Here is a 19880-nt window from a genome sequence, read left to right as displayed (position 1 = left end):
TTTTGGTTAATTCATTAATTCGTTCCAACAGCTGATTAGCTGTTGCTTTTGGTTTTTCTATCAGTTCCTCCAGCTGGGCCAAAGTGTGTTTCATATCTTCTCCATGTTGTATTAACTCTTCCTTTAATAATTGTCTTTGTTGATCTTCACTAGAAGTTGGGGGTGATGATGGCAGAGGAATACACTCAGGGATTGATGAGCTCAGGGGCAACGGCATATCATTTGTAAAACGTACCTTCCGTTCTCTGTTAGGTACTCCTTCAGGTATAGCAGAAGGGTGGGATGGGGCAGGATGGTGAAGGGTGGGTGGGAGGGGAGGAGAAGCAATGTGTGTATTCGGCTCCTGGAACGGTGCTCTAGGGGGTTCTGGGGGAGGTGGGCTCACATCCATGCTCTCCTCTTCCAGAGGTGGAGCCGAGGGTATTACGACATTATCCCCTCCAAAGAATCTCTGAGTATTTTCTTCTAGAGGTGGAGCCGATGGCACTATAAAGTCACCACCTCCAAAGAATCTTTTAGCATCCACCGGGAACGCAGATGGTGCAGCAGCTTCTGCTTTCATGGCAGCAGCGGCAGCACGCTCAGCTTCTAGCTGGTGTATAATGGATGATACCAATTTACACAAACCGATAGCATTATTCAACATGTCTCCTAGCTGTTCCCAGTGTCCTTTTTCATACACTTCTTGGGGGGAAGCAAAGAGACCCACTTCCTGTCCCCATCTTACAAGCCTTAGCAAAGGCTCTCTTTCATAATTGAATCCTTTTTCCGCAAGGATATGCTGGAGGGTGTCAATAGGACTTTCCTCTTTGCTTAGCATTTTTCCCATTATATCAGTTTGCTCAGATTACTTGCCTTTTCCAGCAGAAATCCAAGTGCTTTTCTGCCGAGGGTTCTTGATCCAACCGATTCAGCGAATCACGTCGGGGTCACCAAATGTTGTTGTTGTGAAGGCAATAATCACTCAAATACGTAGAGGGTCTAAGTAATGCACGTGCAGAGACGTACAGGGGCAACGTAGTACAACCACCAGAGCTGACTCGAAGCCACCCTTCCTTTGCTAGCTACCTCCTTATATGCTGCTTCTGCCCATGAGATCACCCAGGGCCCAATTGATTAACTTGCAGCACCTGTTTCTGAAGTAGCATGCCAGCTGCATTAACTTATCCCTACCATCTTTATTCAAGCTGGCTGGTCCAAGCTACGTCTGTGCCTACACTGGGTGTTCTCAGTAAAGCCCTCCATCCTCCTCCCTTAAATAGTGACAGGTCACAAGGATATTTGCAAGTTCAGTCTTAAAGTTCAAGGTAACAAACCAAACAAAAGGTGTTAAGATGCCACTCCTAAGCTTGCTGTTGGCAAGCAGGGCTCTCTTCCACTCACCTGACACCACAGCAGACACCCAAAAAAGGCTGTGAAAACCAAAGGAGGTGGCAAAGAAAAAGCTTCCACGGGCAGGGCTTCTACCACCAACATTTATTTCTGTTAAAGCAGATTATAAATCATCAGTACAAATATATATAACTTACATTTGCTTGTAAGGCCAAAGTTTAAAAGTAAAGTTAAAATGAGATGGTTTTCACAAGTCACCAGAGGCAGAACCTGGACCAGCTGCTGCAGCCTTGTAGCCACGAGGTTTCACAAGTCAGTGGGGAAAGTAAAAGCAAACCAGGAGTTATAAACCTCTAAGATCTAGTGACAGACAAACGTTGGAATGATTTCCCAGGCAGCCCCCGGGGTCTAGAGATATGATTACAGTAAGTTGTCACAGTAGTGTTAGAACCCAATAGATTAAGACAAAGAAACTGCAGCAACTCATATGAAAGGAAAACAAAACCCTCCCCATACTATAGATAATATGTAGCTCGATTCTGATACAAACCAGGGTTTCCCCCCCATGGTTTTCCAACCATGACAATACTGTTCTTAAGTTGCCTTTAGTTAAAACTACGATATAATGACGTATTGGTTGTGATTGTTGTTGCAATATGCTACTTACAATGAACAGATACAAGAACAAGCTACAGCCCCCCCTTGCTCCACCCCCCTCCCCTTCCCACAACCCCAATATTACTTACAATAAGAATCAGAGATAAATCAATCTTATGTACAATTTCTTACATCCAACCCCCCTGTTTGTGTTTTAACCTTTGGCAAGATTACTTACAACTCATACAGCTTTTAATATCCAACTATTTAAAATATTCTAAATGCATAAAAATAAAGATTTTGGCTTTACTTTATTCTTTACATATAATATTCACTTTGTTACTCAAAATGGAAGCTCAACTTTTTTTACCCACGAGCTCAGCACTTCTTTGTGTGTGCTAAGCAGGTGACAATCATCTCACCTCCCACCCATACCCACCCCCATCCCTGAGGGGCCAAGGGCTCACAGGGCATCAGAAGGACACAGGTACCTGCCTTCCTTTCTGTGAGACGGGTGTTGTTTCTGCACAACAGGCTTGGGGAGTGGGTGCCTTTCTTTGCTCTGGTTGACTTCCAGCGTTCAAGGGGTGGCTCCAGGATTCCTTTTGAAGTACTGCACGTGAAATTCTCTGTGTGTTTATGTCCTCCCCAGAACTGCTCCCCTCTTTCTTAACCCCATGTGTTGTTGGAAAGGGACCCTTTGGGATTATCAAAGCAAACCGATTCAGAAACAGTCCCCTCTGCTCCCTTTACCCCTCTATCCTAATGTACAATTTTAGCCATCTGCCCTCTTTTTTTTAATCCCCCCCCCGACCCCGAACCGCTTAAAGTTCAATCTCAAACGTCTTCTGTAGGTCGCTGGAGAAGGGGTTGGTCGGGGAGGGGTTGGTGCGCTGCTTGGCCTTGCTCTCCAGCGCCGCCCACTGCGCTTCGAACGGGTCGACCTGCGGCACGGGGCCCTGCGGGGGCTTGTCCTCGGGGCCCCGCTTGCCCCCCTCCACCCCGTTGAAGGCCGCGGAGCCGTTGTGCTGAGCGGGGGGGCTGAAGAAAGGGCTGCCGGCTGCGCTGCCGCTCTCGTACTGGGGGAGCGTCTGCTGTTTGACCAGGCTGGGCGACTGGTGCGGGTGGGCCGCCGTGCCGAAGACGTTGGCCACCATCTGGGAAGGCGTGATGCCAACCACGGGCACGCTGGGGGCCGCGTAGGTCATGCCGTTGGGGACGGCGTAGGGCTGAGCTGGGAGAAAGGCCGGCTGCATGGGCGGCACGACGCCCACGGGCACGGGCTGAGGCGCGATGAAGGTGCTGACGGGGAAGGCCGGCGCCGCCTGGGACGGTGCTGGAGGGGGCTGGAGCAGCGGCTGTGGGGCTGGGGGGGTCGGGGCAGGCTGCTGCTGTTGGGCACGGACAGTCTTTGAGACCTCTTCCAACCAGCGGTCTGCCTCGGACGGAGTACGCCTGTGGTTTCCCTGGAAGAGGCTGGGTGAGCCCGTAGCCGAGGAGGTGCCGCTCCATTCGGGGCCTGGGAAGGAAAGCACGGGCAAGTCACTGCCACGTCTGTTCCTCAGTTAGAGAGGCTGGAGGACGTACACAGGAACAGACAGGCCTCCTCCCTCCACGGCCCAAAGGCTGCTGCCGACACTGGAGGCAGCTTTATGCACTCACTGTACGGTTCTGTTAGGGGAAGGCAGTGGTCCAGAGGGGGCACAGAAGAGCTTCTTCACTGAAATGCACATATTTACTGTTTTTCTTCTCTTCCTCTCAGCCATCTGAGACTTTGAGGCAAGCAGGAGAGCCGCTGCCTGCACTTAGAGCTCGGGGGCAGCGATCCAGGCCCTAACCACTCCTTCCTCTAAGCAGCGCTCTGCTGTGAATGTACAGCTCGGGGCTCCTGGGCTGTTGTGACACAAAGCTGTAAGGAACTGGTTTTAAGACTCGTTTGCTCTGTTTCCTAAACTACAGCTTGACTCTCTGAAGGACAGTACTGGCCTGGTACTGGGAGTTCAAGACAACATCCCTTCTCCTGTCCCGCACACACTGAACTCTGAGTACTCGCTGTGCTACACATGAACATTTAAGGCAAGACACCGAACACGATACGTGAACTGTACTTGACTGGGAATGCTTTATATTCTTCCTCCACCTCCACTCTCTTCCATTCCTCTTTTCTTATACAAGTCAGGCTGTTTAACTCTCAAATTCTCTTGCAGTGCTCAACACTTGGCATTTTAGATGTTTCCTCTATAAAACCAGCTCCAATTTTAACTCATCTTCAATGATTAAAAAACCCAGAGAAGAGCTCCTCTTTTCCACTCCTCCCCAGTTTCAAAGTCTCTGTCTCCCACCACCTGGGTTTTGGTTTTCCTTCTCCCCACAGCTTCATCTTCTCTTTCCTTCCCAAGCAGAACCAACTCCTTCACTGGCAAGGCTTCTCAAGTCAAGCTTACAGCAGGAAATGACACCAGTTAGATTATAGCCTCTAGCACACAAAGGTGACAACCGTTTAAGGTACCACCTGACACTGTATCCAACTACAGACAAGGACCAGACAGACAGACTAAACTTTAAACAGAAGAAATGAACCTCTAAAGCCTTTAAGCCACCAACTTAATCTGTGTGTGTTCTTTCCACTCCTGGATGCAAGGAGGGGTTATTTAGACTCTTTCTGCTTCATCCCCACACACACCCTCTTTCATTGCTTCCTTTTTAAGCCCTGGGTTTTCTAAAATGCTGCCAAGCTAAGACTCAGTCCCATTTATAGACCCAGCACCAGTTTGTTCATCACCTCCCTCCATCTACAATCCACTCATGCAAATGGCTACTACTTCCATCTACAATCCACTCATGCAAATGGCTACTACTTCCAGCTTTTGTTCCTGTTCCTTCCACTCGCCGTCAAGCGGCGCTGACAACGGTCTCAAGGGCTCCATTCTGCCTTTGATGCGAGTTCTCATAGCAGTGCACCGCCTCTACTCCCAGTCTTACCAGTGACCACGGCTGCAGCTCCAGTATTAGCAGCAGGAGCATGAGCCCAAGGATTGGTTTCCCGAACTGGCATAGCTGTGGACACTACAGCAGCTTGGGATGGTTTAGCAGCAAGCACACAGAAGGCAGAGGCAGTGCCATTAACTAAAATGGGAGCAGACAACATCAGTGCGATTAATTCATGCAAGGCATGCAGGTGACTGGAATATTAGTGGGTCATGTCATACCTATCAACACACAACAATCTGAGACGCTTCCACATGACAGCAGGTTGTGTAAGTCAACCAAACTGGACTGACAGTCGATCAAGCCAGTCCATTCCACACCAGCAAGCCAGCTCTCGTTAACACAGCCGTGGGCTGCTGGGTTCTCAGGGACTGGATGAGCCCTTTGAGTTCTGACAGCCGCCTGGAGTTCAATTTGTTGGTTGTGTAGAGAAGGGACAAGGCTCACCAGAAGATTAATTTTAGGTTCCAAAGAGGAACAGATTTTTTTGAGGTGCAGAGTAACAATGACTACATTTAACAAGGAGAAGCTCTTTTGGTTTTTTACACCACTTGTATAGAAGTGTATGGGTGACACCAAGAGTGGAGGCTGCTACGAGTGCCACAGCTTATCCAAGAGCTTGTGTGAAAAACAGTCCTCATGGGGTGGCACAAAAACCTCCTCCCTTGTGGGATTTGGTTCCTGTGACACACAGTTGCAGCTCAGGAGGCAGGGCTTTAAAACAGCCTCCAAGTCAGTCCCTTACAGGTAACTATCGTGTGGCAGGTGCGCTGACTTCTGGTTAAAAACAAAACCACAGAACAGACAAGATGAAAAGAGCAGGATGCATTCCCCACCCCCCGAATACTGACAACAGGACTGGCACAATAAGTTAAGACTATGTGTTACAGGAAAGCAACCTGATGTATAATATCCAAGCCACAAAAGGGAACCACAAACCTTGGAAGGCGGGAGACTGTGGCGCGACCACCGTCACGGGCTTTGTCATGGGGGCTGAGGAGAAGGGATCTTCTGACGGCGTGCTGAAAGCACTGGTGATCTGAGAGCACAGGGCACTGATGCTGTCTGTTTCTCCTTCTACCTCAGGGACTAAAATGGAAACAAAAGTTCATGACATTGGAAGTTTAAAGGACACAGAACCAGTTTACAAACACCTATGGTGAAACTGGAACAGAATCGGTTCCCTCACGGCCTAGATGGCTCCTGCTACTCGTTTATTTGCATGACAGTTTATTCTTACTCTTAGTGTTGAAGACCTGACTTGAAAGTGACCACCTCATCGGTGTTTTCTGTGACAGCTAAGAGGGCAAGAAGATCAATGTCCCACAGTTAAAGCTGGTTCTTCCTGCTTCTCCTTGTCAATGCAAGAGGATGTTCATTTCAGGGGGGGAAAAAGGGGGTTTCTATAGCTTCAGTACAGTCTAAATCTTTCAGTATTGAAGTGCTAAACATACCAAGGACTTGGCACTAAGAACTGGCACTCTCTGAAATGAAAACACTGCTGATAGATTGAAGTCTTCCAACAACAGAGCTCCCTGCTAACCAGATGAAGTTTCAACGTGCTGACAGCAACACACAGTGACAAGTCCAGCCCAGAGTTAGAACCCTGATTGCTCCAGTTCAGCACTAGCTGAAATCCCCACCTCCTGTGGTAGCATTACAAAAGGCAAAAGCTGAATGCTCAAATCAAATGGACACACAGTCTTAAACCAAGCAGCAGCAGCCTAACGTGGATAAAGGAACATCTGGAGTGAAGCTGCCGACTCACCAGATGTTCTCATTATCACTAATTGCACTTCTTTCCCGAAGCACTGATCCTCAGACCTTCACTGCACAGAACTGACACCAGCAGGCACAATTAAGCACAAAAAGTATGAAAACCAGGACATGTCAGGCCAGAACATGCACCATACCTAAAAGTCAGGGGGAGGCATGCCTAAAAAAGGACGCTGAGGGACAGGCCCAGCACATGTGGTGTGACAGTAAGCAGCACTGGCAGCAGCAATCGTGGCAACATGCATCAAAAACAGCCTGAATCATGGAAAAGTCAGACTGTAGTGTGCTCAGCGAGCAGCACCAGCAAGCAGAGCACTATTTACTCTATGACTGGTCAACCCAGTGCTGGGCTTACAGCAACAACAAAAGTCAGACTGGTTTTCCCTTTGCCACAGTCATTTTTCACTTTAAAGCTTAGACCCCCTCAAAGCAGCTCTGTTGCCAGGTGAGAGTAGAGCTGGCCTGCAGGATAACCTAACCAAGGGGATTCCAGGGTCCTGAGCACCCCTGTGCTGCTGCTGGGCTGGCTCTAGAATACCCCACTGCTATTATGGGATAACTGCACTGTGTTACTGATCCAGGCAGCTGTAGCACCAAAACAGTAACATTCCTTACAACACACAGTGAAAAGCCTTTTCCTTGCTCTCAGAAAGGAGAATTCAGACAGGCAGAAGGACAGACTGCAGAAAAGCATCACATGATCCCCCAGCAAATGGTTAAGGCCTGGAAGGGATTTGTCTCTCAAGATGCCCTGGCATTAAGTGGAGGAACTGGTTCAGTGGCTGGGTGGGAAGTGCCAGCACCTCCCAATTCACCAACACTCCGTTCCTCGAGCACTTCAAGCTGTGCTCCAATATTTCAGACAGTGATTAAACCACCCTGTCCTCTGCATGTTAGTATTGCATTTGAACCTCTTGCTTATTACCAAAGCAGAAGTTTTCTGACTTGGTGACGTTTGTTCACGAGGAATGATCCACCTGAGGCACAAAGAATGACTTACTAGAAAATAAGGAGTCATTTGAAGCCACAGAGAAGGAAAAGAGGAAGAGAGAATTGAAGGTCAGGTTTCACTTGGAACCATTTTGCTTTTACCTGAGTTTTTCATGGGGAAATCAGTCTTCCTTTGCACCGTTGAAGGCAGCTCGTTTATTCGCAACGACAACTGGCGTTTAAAAGGAGACATCTTTTGGCTAAGGGCAGGGAAGCCCCTGAAAGAGCCTTGCCTGGCAAGCTGCTCTATGGGGGCATGCCTCCGTGGGATGGCGTGGGGATTGCTTGTTTCCTTATCCAGAGAGGCCGTGGCTTCAGCAGTAGGAGAGGTTGGTGAGCCAGAAGCAGGGGCAGTGGGGTTTGGTGCAGCACCTGGTGCTACTGTTTTCACTTCTGTTTCAACTGCCGGAGGAAAGAGGGTGAGGTTAGAAGAGTAAAGCAAAGTACCCTTCAAGTGCCCTGCCCCTACTCCAAAGGGAAAAGGCAGGAATTGCAGAAATAGTAAACTCTTCCAAATGAGTTCCTATCACCACCACAGAAAAGGCATTTCTGTATTCCTTAATTGGCTTCCACATGTCGCTTTACACACATCCAGCCTCCAACTCAAAGCTAACCAGGGCTAGCCACCTCATGGAAATGATGGTCTCATATATGTATCCTCCATAGCTATCCCTGAAATCCCAGCTCTAGAAATACCATTTATGATTAACAGTGTGTCTGTGTTTGAGACCCTTCCAGAAGGTTCTGTGCCAGACCCTGTGGCCAAAGTCTTGCTACTACAAACCGTCTCAAGTGACTTAGGGTAGCATAGCTCAGCAGCAGCAGGGAACACAATCCAGCTCCAAGACTTGGTTTTAAAAGCCACCCTGCAGACCCAGCAGCAACAGCCAAACACATTGCAGAAGCTGCAGCAGGCCAAAGGCAGAGGCAGCAGCACTTCACAAGGTTAGGCTGCATTCAGGCTCAGGTGCAGCTCCCCAGCTCCTCCAGCAAACGCGTTCCAGCCAGATGGAAGCGTGCTGCAAGGCAGATCCAGTCTACAAGCTGACAGGCCTTGACAACATCAGGCACAGTCATGGTGAGCTCCTGTGTCACTTCAACTGACTTCAGCTGTTAAGGTTACCCCCAAATCACCAGTTAGTCACACTGGAAGTTCCTCTGGCTGAAAGCTGCTTCATTTGGCAGGGTTTGGATAGCACCACAAACCTTTTAGTCAACGAGGCCTAATGGTAGGAGTGTAGGACTAAGCCTAGTTTAAAGCATGATGCCTGTGATGAGAATAGCAATGGGGATTCTTCCATCTCTAGGAAAACTCTCTCTCACGTCATGAGCGAATTGGCTTTGGGGACACAGCTCATCAACACAGTAGGAGGAGGGGAGATCTCACCATCCTGGTGTGAACTCTTACCTATGCTGCTTTCCACACATTTTAGGAAAAGCAGGGACTTCTTGTTGACACATCAACAGAATAACTCAAAGTCTGGTAAAGAGAGGAGTCACACCAGAGATTTCCGAGGAGCTGGAATGGTAGGAGGAACTAATTACGTTGTCTTGCAAGCTTCAGTACCCATGAGCTGCAGCTGCTCGTTCAAGTGAAACTTTCCTAATCAGTCTTTCTTGGAAAGGATTTCACACACCTTCATTGAGTCAAGACTTTGACTCATGCCCTCAAGTAACAAAGGCCTTGTGTTTAAGCTTCATTTGGCACATTCTAAGACTAACGTATGGGAACAAGCAGATGGATGATGAAAATGGAGATTAAAGTTTTGCAATCGAGTGGCAGCATCAAACTCACTGTGGAACCCTCTGAAACAAAAGTTCATCTCCCCTGGAAAGAGGGCTGTGAGCAATATTTATCATACTTGTTTTTTGTTAGCTGTAGAACCCCACTACTTGTAATAAAGCTGCAGGGAGAAGTTCTGCTTTCATTTGAGTTTCAGAACACTTTAAACGGCTAAGAAGCAAAAACTCCTCTCAAATCAGCCAGTTACTAGTTTTGACTGTAACTAACAGTGTGACAGTTATGTGTTCTGAGGGAACGGGTGGTTGTTTTGGTTTGCTTTTTTAAGTAAAACTTAAAACCAGTTACAACTTAACAGTTAAAACTTAACCTGTAATCGATCTGTTCCTCCCTCACACAACAGAGCTCTGAACACACTTTGTAACTTGCCTTCAAAAACACCACAGTCAAAACACACTATTTTCTGAGAAAAATGCAGATAACTTTCTGTTCCTTTACCATAAGCTTCAGACGACAACAAGGATTACTTCATGTCTGGCCAACTTGTTCTAAGAAGGTCTCTTAGTATGGTGCCTCTGCCATAAAGCAGCCTGACGAAACAAAGCAGGAGCAGCTTCCACAGACGGAGCCACTTGCACATTTTCTGGAGGAGATGGGGGAAGTTGTGCCACAAGTGAATCTGGGACCACTTTTCATCTTGTGAAGTCTGGGAATACAGTTTGCACACAACAAGAGAGGGAATGCTGCAAGGACATCAAGGCCCAATCCCTGCACAGGCTGCAGAGAGGCTCAGTGCTGGATCTGCTCGCTCTGAGTGGTGAAGTTGCACCCCGTACCTTTAGCATCCGGCATCTGTCTCATCGTTTCCTCTCTCTCTGCTTGTTCAGTAGCTGTAGTGACCCTGAATGACCCTTCTCTAGTGAATGTGGTTCTGCTGGCATCAAAGGTGGCAGTCACTCCACACTCCTTCTCTCGCTTCTGCTTTCTCTCCAGGCATGCTGCAAAGGCACAGCCCACGGCATGACTCAACCTTTCCCCCTGTACAAGACAACATTGCATCATATGGTAACTGGAAGGGAAACAGACATGTGCTTCGAGCATTGCAAAGTGATAACCTGCCTTCACAAGAGGAATCTAATTAAGGCATTAAAAAGAACTACTGTCATTGGCCACCTCTTGTGTAGCTCTAAAATTAAACCTGCTACGCACAGACTCCCAACTGCTATTGCACAAGCAGTGTTCAAGAAGGCCACCCAGAAGTGAAAGAGATTGTCAGATAAGCTGTTTAGTTCAACTGCTACTAAGATGCTGGACAGATAACGTGCCTGCACTGGCCCCTTGCCTCTGGATACATTTGTGCACAAGAACTCCTGGGAAGCCATCTTAAGCAGGCCCCAAGTCCTGAAGGACAGGTAAGTGCTGTTCTCAGATGGAAAAAGTTTACAGAGAGCTCAGGGAGACACTGCCCTTGGGTGCAAGAGTGGAAATTAAGAGTACAATGGCAACTACTTACACCTTTTAATAGCTCTGACCAAAGGCACAAGTTAGCTTTTCAAAAAAAGCACCTCCCTTATCAACCAGTGAGGTCAAATGCATCCCCTATCCAGTAACTGCAACAAGGAAAGGAAATTCAAGTTGGGGGGAGCTCCAGCAATCCAGCTGATACAGTGGCTACACTTGAGCTGGAGGTGCTGTTACTACCAGTAGCTCAACTCATCTACTGTAATAATTGAACTGACCTGTTATTCACAGAGGAAAACAGAAATGCCCCAGCTCTAACATAACTTTAACTGGGAATTTCTAACTACATTGTTTCTCTTTAAAGAGAAATGATAAATTGTCAAGTACAATCACTCTGAACATGCAGCTATGTGAAGTTCACACAAGGAACTTGCAGGAGGCTCCAGGCACTTTGGATAACACAGGCTGGATTCAACAAGAAACAAGAGGAGGAAAAAGCCAGATCAGGGAGTTAAATAACTTCAGTCTACACAGCAAGAGACTGATAAAGGTAACTTGCCTTCAAACCTTCTGCTGGAAAAATCTCTACAGTTTAGGAGCAAAGAGGATGTTCATTTAACTGGGTTTAGCTCCCTCCCTTAGCAGTGGAGATAACGTTCGCATACGTCAGGCTGCATTCGTAACCAGTCTGTATTTACTCACGATGATTCTACCCTAGGAAAACTGTCATGGCTGTTTCAGTTTGTTGGCTGTCTGCATTTTCAGATGAGAATCTCTTCTGTCTGTTTTTAGGAGAGCAGTTCCCTTCTGCTAGAGGTACCCAAGGCTGACTGCATTCCTTTTACACACATGCCGGGCCCCGTTTTCTCCCCACGAGACGACATCACAGAGGGATGGCAAAGAATTCAGATCATTAGAATCAGAACTAAAATCATTTGCAAGCACTAAGTAATATTTTAGCTGAAGTCCAAATATATTCAAGTATTCCAGGTGGTTCATTTTTCCATGCACAACTTCCAGCTGGAAGAGACACCACGTCCCCCTTACCGTGTCCTTGACAGCCATGAAGCAGTGGCAGATCCAGCGTCTCGTCGTGCCGTCTCGGCAGATGTACGAGAAGGCCCGGTCAAAGTTCCTGTCTGGTGCGCAGAAAGAAACCTTCTCTATTGTCTGATCAACTATAAGATCCTGGAGGGGAAAACAAAAACCCCCACCCAGTGAAAGAAAGGTCAGGGAATAGGGGAAACACCTAGAACGAGTCATTTGCTGCAAGAAGAGTTACACAGAAAAGAGGATGACCTGATGTGGCTACAACTATCTGCCAATGAATTCACTGTTCAGAACCTATTCCCAGTATGAAACAAGACATTTTCCACCAGCCACCTTTGGGAAAAGTGGGCCAAGGCATCCCTTAAGAATTTAGGAACCCAAACAGTTCCCCTAAGGTCTCTCCTCTAGATCATGGAGCTCACTTTTTGGTGTCTTTTAGTTTTACAGCAGCTCTGGTAGTTTTGCAATCGATTAAAACACAATGTTCAACCACTTAAGGGAGAAGTCTTCATGTGGGAAAGGCTCCAGCAGCTGCTCCACTAAAAGCAAAGGCTGATCTGTCAGTTAGCTAAGCAGGGATGCAATGGAAAAGCACCAGCAGCGCTGGTAGTATCAAACACCCCTGGTTTGTTCCCACAGCCCTGTGGCAGAACTAGGTCACCTTCATGAAAATAATGGGTTTTTTCAGTGGTTTTCTTAAAAATGGTCAGTGGTTTTGGTGGGTGACTGGTGGTTGGCACCTGTGCTAATGGAGTCAACCACCAGGAGGCAATAGCACATGCTCTTTTTAAGTCCTATGCTTTTTAATTGCCTCCAGGGTCTGCACAGCTCATTAAAATTCAACTGTAAAAGATTAGGTATATGCAGCAACAGTTCTGAAAAGAAGACATGTATTGCTGGTTTTTAAAGGAGGCAATCAGTAGACTGATTCACCTGCATCTCTATGCTTCTGTTACAAACTGAACTCTTTAAGAGGCAGTAAACTTTCATGCTGTTAACACAACAGCCCTGGAGAAGGTCCAGAGCCACACAGCAGGTATTTGACAGGCAGTTGTACTGCAGAGGGGTATAAATTATCTCTACCTGCTTCTCAGTGTTGGCTTGCAGAAATTCTCTCTTAGGCTGACAAGGTAAGGGTTAAATGACATTAACAGAAAACTAATTCATTTCAGACTAATGAGAGTAAAAATTGTTCCACCAGACACATCACCTTTTAAAATACACTCAACAGAGGCAAGCCTGAAGCTTTGCCTTCTGACTGCCTACATCTAGATCAAACCAGGAATCATTTGCTATCCCTTGCACACAGGCACCTTGGTGGTATCTACTGTGCTGTTCCACAAGGAAATGCGTTAATTCTGCCACTTCAGACCAACGGGTTAGATACTGCAAGCTAGAAACTATCAAATCTGATGCTCAGTCAAGACGTAGCTGGAGTCTGAAGGTACAATCCCCTCCTATTTTCATTTACTCTCTTAGTTAACATTTTTGGAAGCTAGGTCTTGTTTGTTCAGACCCAATCTAGGATTTGGATGCACGATATTGATCAATGTGAGTTTGCTCATGGAATACTGCTGCAGCCTTCTGCAGTGCTGCAGAACAAACCCAAGGGACTCTCCAAATTCAGTGTCACAGAATCTCAAGGGCTGGAAGGGACCTGGAAAGCTCATCCAGTGCAACCCCCCTGCCAGAGCAGGACCACCTAGAGTAGGGCACACAGCAGCTCATCCAGGTGGAGTTTAGAATGTCAACAGAACTTATCAGGGGGGAAAAAAATGGTTCTTCTGGTAAATGCAATGAAAAATATCCCAAACATGTTGAAATGCCTTGAAAGTAGTGTGGAATTAACTGGAAGGGTTGGGGAATAGCAGGCAGACATATGTTTACAAAGCAAATAATTATGAAACTAATCACACACTTCAGTCTTGCTTTCAAACACCACCACTGGCATTAATGGAAACACTGGTGCCCGTGGAAAGTTATAGCACATATGTTATTAGAGAGAGATTTCAAGCTGTTATCCAGGGAAGTCTAACCTTTGTTTTCTCATCTACGACTCTGAGTCCATCCGCAGACACCCACAGCACTGCTTTCACGGCTTTCTTCCCAGACTTTCGGAAACAGAAGGAAACAAAACAAGGGAAAGAAAGACAAAAAACAAAACAGTTTTATGCCAACAGCACCAGACTGCCACCCGCTTCCCCTCTCCAAGAACCAAAACATTAAGTGTAGGTGAGGTCCAACGGGGTCAGTAGAGTGCCCAAAGCCAGATACTCAAATCCAAGTCGTGAAACATTCAGAGAACCGAGCCAGAGGCAGTGTCTGAGAAACAGCACGTCGTGGGGATGGGGACGGGGCGCAGGACGGGTGGAGGCTAATTGAAGGTGTACATCCCCTGACAGTAAAGGATTTGAGACTGACCAAGTGGGTAAAGAATTCCACTAAAGAGTCAGAAGACACTAATTCATAAGGAGTTACACCACAGGTAGCTGCTTCAGCACAAGTTTAAACACAGGAAACCTCTTACCTGCTATTTCCACCAGCCCTACCCCCTGCCCCAGCAGTCGCGGGGCAGAGCCACGGCATCGCCTTCGACCAGCCTTAAAGAGCACCCAAAAAATCAGCAGTTACTGTGTTAGGGGCTTAAAGCTAAGATCAACCATCCCAACGTGTTTTGCTGATTTATTAACAGCTAAATGTCAGCGGAGAGGTAGAAAAATAGGAGTTCTAAGCCGTTTGGTGTGTATCTTGACAAAGCAATGGTGTGCGGCAGTGGAGGAGCCGCCTGGCCTTCGTCCAAGATCTGACTGTGGGAACTTTCAGCTGCTGCAAGCTGAGGGTAAGTGGGAAGCACAGGAAGGCTCTGGGACCCATTTGAACTACAGAGTCTTCCTAGACTGTTTACTTCTTAAGGGAAAGTTACAGAAAACACTATAAACACTTGACACCATACTCTTCTGAAACTAACACACAGGCATCACTTCACTGGTTGTTACAGAGAACTGCTACCAGGAAAAGAATCCTGTTTTTTCCCTTTTTAACAAGTCACTTCCATTCACAAGCCCCATACTTTAAGCCAGCTAACAAAATATTCTCTCCATCATGTTTCTTGAAGCATCAGGGGATAGTTTGATGCTGCTGATGGCACCCACCACAGACCACTGCAGGGAGCGAAGGGAGCAACGACAGCCAAATACAAGATGAGGGGGTATCAGCTGGTGGCTTCATGCCAGAATTGCAGGTAAGTTATTCTTCTTTTCTAAATAGTTCATTGCAGATGTCTAAAATCTGTATCCACATTGCAAGCTTTCAATGGAGCAAGGACATATTCTAACATAAGCACACGTTCCAAGGCTGTAACACCGACTTTAACACCGTAAGGATGAACTGTCTCCTTGGAGTGAAAAGTCTCCTGGTGCATCACATTGGCTTCACTCTCAGAGAATGCAGCAAGTGTGAAGCAAACTGGCTTGGCAGGACTTGTGTTTGCTTTTGGGGAGGAACTATCTGTCCCAATTTCAAGAGCAGCAAGTGACACCCTGAGCATTTTCAAAAAGCCTGGTGAAAACAGAATAGCACTGACTTGCACGGAAGAGTTGTTAAGAGAGAAAAGAGAGAAAAGCAGCACAGTATGAAAGCAAACTGGGGAGAAGTGCTTGCAGAAGCAAGTTTCTAAATGTCCATCCATCCTGCTGGATGCCCCAGAGACAGTTTAAACTGTCGAGATTCTGGAATGGAACGAGCCCAATTCACAAAGGATGCTGCACTCAGATTTGCCATCAGTTGTGGTAAAAAATACTGCAGCATTTAAAAATCACTTCTAATTTTTGGTCTGACAAGGCAGTAAATATCAACACCCACAAAATACAGACCATATTTTCAATGCTCAGCTAGCTTCCATAGCCTAAAAGTCCCTATTGATCCCAAAACAAATGGTTTGTAGAGTTCTGTCTCCTTGAAGCGTTTTAAAAAGGAGCAGCAGTTTCTTACAAGCCATTAACAGTCTTAAAAGCTTTATTTTGAACAAACAGACACAATCAAGAGAAAATAATGCCTAAAGGTAACTGTTTGGTTTAGATTACCATTGTTATAAACACAGATACTTTCCAGAGCAAACAATAAAAACCTTGTTTCTGCTGAAATAGTGAACAGTTCCTGAGGTCTGTATTCAAGTTTAACTGAGAGGGGTACCTCATAAGGCAGCACTGATGTTCAGCAAAGCTACTCCTCACTTGCTCTTTTACCAAATGGGGATTTAGAAGCAGCCAAGGCATGAACTTGATGTGTTTCAGAATAAGAAAGCTGAAAGCCTACGTCCTCCTCTGCCACGGGAAACGTAATGTTCCTTGTGCAAGATGACCAAACGTGGCTTTGCTACACTCAAGACAAAACCAACATACATTTATTTCCCAGTTCTTCCTTCTAGATCTTTGGTAGATGCTGAGCTTAAAAGGGGCAAGTCCTTACTGTCTACATGCCAAACCCCCAGCTCCTACTGGTGCTTTTGCCATCTACTGAATCCTCAGCCTACACGTGACGTATAAAGGAACGTACTTCTCCAAATCAGCTTATACTGGATATACAAATCAAAGTACTGCTACATTATGGGTAAGATACTGCCAAGTATATTGTGATTACAAAAGAGATATGAGCATTTGCACTCCTGGCACACACTGGACAAAGACCAGACCAAATGCAAGATACTGTGTGGGAAGTGAACTCCAATGCAGGGTCACGGCTTGCTGAGAAACACTGACAGGTAAAGGTGACTCCAAACAAAAGCACTTGGAAGCAAGTGGCCAATATCCACTGGAACAGCTTGGTCTTCAACGTTGCTACCAAGGGACTCATCTAGACATGCACATCAGTAGCTTGTCTTCATGTTCAAGAGATTTTGGCTGAGGGCACTGCTGGAGGAGAGCCACGTGTGGCACGGACTCCCAGGAATCTGATTTGTCAGTGCTGAGTCAGCCCCGACAGCAAACTCACTGCCCAGCACTGCTTAGGAGCTCAGTAATCTCCTCCAATACAACATTTGTTATCTGGACTAGTTTCAGAGTCCTCAGAGGCGTCCAGGAGGGTGGGTGAAGCCCTGGTTCTGACAGACAAAGTAGGACCACAGTGGGCTGGGCACGAGGGAAACCTCCGCGACAAGTTGGCAATGCCCTGGAGATGGGCAGCCACAGCAAAATAACAGTGCACACCTCCCAATCAACAGCATGGCTCGTGAGAATTTAACTGCTGGAAGTGACAGGAACCTGGAGATAAGCAGCAGCTAGACTGTAAGGTGGAAAATACAAGCTTTAAGGATGCCAGAACAGAACTCAAGTTGCTCAATAATGTGGTTTTTAAATACTTCCAAGTTGTTTCTACTCTTTCTGCCTGTTTTATTCTGTCCTGGGACTTACAAACACCTGTAAGATGTACATGGAGTCTGAGGTATAAATAAAGATAGTGTTTCCCTTTCAGATTCTGCATAAAACACTGTATGATGTGAAATACACACACCCCGTGGAAGCAAAACATGGCAAGGATCACTGACTCTGTACAGCTATTCATTACAACAGAAATGCTTTAAAGCAAGAAGAGCTGCCTAAAAAGGCAGTTGATTCAGTAATGTTGCACGTGCTGCACGAAATAAAACTGCAGAAGCCTAACCTGGAGCAGCCAACAGACATCAGACATCTCACTATTACTTGAAGTTGAAAAGGGAAATATTTTCAACATTTAGCGCTTGAACACAAATCCAGACATGAATCAGTCAGATTTACCTTTTAGGGGGAGAAAAACACTGTCAAGGAAAGCAGCAAGCCTGTCTAGTCTGACTTTCTGAAGGCTGCTAGCACGTCTTAAGCAGCTCTGCAGTTTGGAATATTCTATTAATCCCAATTCAAGGCCTCTGCAGAGAACTTATAGATGAGACAGCAGAAAGATATTAAGAGTTATTAGCAATTCTCTATTAAGAAAGAGAACAGTTGTCCCTTTTTTTTGCAGTTCTTCCCCAGACTCGAGCTACCCAAAGCTGTGACGAAGGCACTGCCACGCTGATGCTGTGGGGATATCTGCAGACTACACACTGAAGTGGTTTCAGTGCTGGTTAATGAAACTTCACAGTCTGGAGTAGAAGTGGGTTCCTCTTTGGCAGAATATGATAGTAAAAGACAAAGCAAATCTGCAAGGCTGTGGTAAAGTACTGGACTCCATAAAAAGCAATGAAGATTTAATGAGGAAGCTGGTATATTTAATAGATAAACATCTCTCTTGGACTTTTTTTAATTAAGTGGCATGCAAATACCTTTCCTTTCGCATCTCTGCTTTCTCATTTACCCATACAAGTTAATACCAGCAAGCAGAAAGAAAACTCACATATCTGATCAATCGAGGTGGGTTTCTTTCTGTTTGTTTTACAAGAGTTCTAAGCAGTATTTAGCATTGTCTGTTGTGAAGCAAATGGCATGTTTTGACTCCAGTCCTTTGAGACTCCACAAAATGTTGTTTGCACAGTGGGATGATTTGACTAATCTGACAGATCTCCCACCTACAGTATTTTAGCCTTAAGGGGAAAAAGAAAGCAAGCTCCTCTTACTTCACCATCACTGCACTGCTTTCCCAGTTTACTGGAAGAAATGTGAACTGGGCAAACAGCTCTCCCTGTGTGACATGCATCACTATCCGAGTGAAAGGTGAAAAAGGAGCAGCTGAAAAAGCCTTATTTATTCCCCAAGCAAAGATAAAACAAACTGATGACCAGAAAATAAACTGTCCAAGACAACTGTTGGACGTCTGGATGTTATAAACCTGTTTCTATCTAAGCCAAGATTCATGTTATAACAAGATCCTTCAGAAGCTGTATCTTAGATTAACTCCACGTGAAAACTAAATTAAAGTGCTTTACAGGAATTTTGAGGTAGGGAACAGATGAGAGGTAAAAGACAAGAGAGCTCTTTCAGAGGTCTACACATGCTGCTTTGTCCACAGGAGGAATAAACCCACCCAGCCATCAATACGGCACAAAAACCAAGGCCAAAGAGTCGCTTCCCTTCGCCTCTGAGACGCTGACCTCCCGAAAACAACAGCAGTGGTAGAAACAGTAAGCTCTGCAGTTGTACAGTTGAGTTGGAATCAGAAAAACAGAGCAGGTAAATGCCTAGTCTCTTCTTCATACGCCTTTGAATTAGGACTGTGCTCAAAACAGAGAGGTTTAAGAGATGATAGGTGTAGACACAAGGCTTCCTCCCAACCCTACCAGCTGGGGGTTAACTCATGGTGCCAGGCAGTCGAATATGAAGCACTTAGAAGGCACAGACCCCAGCTGCTCTGTAGATATTTGCCCAGGTGATGTAGGCTGGCACAAGTTTAAGGGTTTAAAAGGAAAATTCACTTTTCAGGAAGACCAAATTGCTTCAGAACACTGGATTCCCCACACACTCCACGTGGACTGACGTTTCTGTTCCAGGTTGCTTTTTTTAACCACATTCTTTGTTTGATCAACATATTTCCAAGTCTGTTTTAGAAGTAAATATTCTGCAATAAGATTAGGGGGACTCTCAACACCCTGATTTTATGGCAGTGCTATACCAGGGATGTAACTCCTTATAACGCAAGCACAAACGAGGCATTAAACTTACTTTTCCAAAGAAGCCTTTGAAGAACTTCCTTTCCTGGAGGAACAGGGGGGACAAGTCGAGCGCTATTACTGTAGGTAGCTAAAATGTCCCAGGGTTTCAAACCAACAAGCACACACAAGAATAGGGTTTGGAGGGAAAGGAAGGGGGTTTTAGAGTTATCCATGAGAAGGTGCGACAGGCAAATGTGAAAATAATCCCATGAAAATGCAGACCAAAGGGCACGCACACAACTCTAATAAGCTACTGCCCTGAAATTGGTGGAAAGAAGATAACCTCAGCCCCAATTTCATGCAAAGTGGTTACTTCAGTTTCACTCT

General features: G+C 46.1%; 1 protein-coding gene across 14 annotated transcripts in view; it reads right to left on the bottom strand.

The window, feature by feature from the left end:
• Window positions 1–1461: 1461 nt before the first annotated feature.
• Window positions 1462–19880, bottom strand: part of NUMB (NUMB endocytic adaptor protein) — a 92028-nt gene continuing 73609 nt past the window's right edge. For 6 of the 14 annotated variants that reach the window (XM_061998733.1, XM_061998734.1, XM_061998735.1 and 3 more), the window contains 8 exons: window positions 19564–19641; window positions 13972–14046; window positions 11933–12073; window positions 10261–10462; window positions 7786–8085; window positions 5857–6006; window positions 4912–5055; window positions 1462–3448 (listed from right to left, as the gene is read on the bottom strand). In XM_061998733.1, coding sequence (XP_061854717.1) covers window positions 2754–3448; window positions 4912–5055; window positions 5857–6006; window positions 7786–8085; window positions 10261–10462; window positions 11933–12073; window positions 13972–14046; window positions 19564–19641 — 1785 coding nt within the window. In that variant the 3' untranslated portion in view covers window positions 1462–2753. The remainder of the gene's footprint in view (window positions 3449–4911; window positions 5056–5856; window positions 6007–7785; window positions 8086–10260; window positions 10463–11932; window positions 12074–13971; window positions 14047–19563; window positions 19642–19880) is intronic. The other 8 variants (XM_061998738.1, XM_061998744.1, XM_061998740.1 and 5 more) reach the window with 8 other exon arrangements.

The sequence above is a fragment of the Colius striatus genome, chromosome 6, assembly GCF_028858725.1.
Source record: "Colius striatus isolate bColStr4 chromosome 6, bColStr4.1.hap1, whole genome shotgun sequence".
NCBI classification, from domain to species: Eukaryota; Metazoa; Chordata; class Aves; order Coliiformes; family Coliidae; genus Colius; species Colius striatus.
This window is presented reverse-complemented; position numbering and strand designations above follow the sequence as displayed.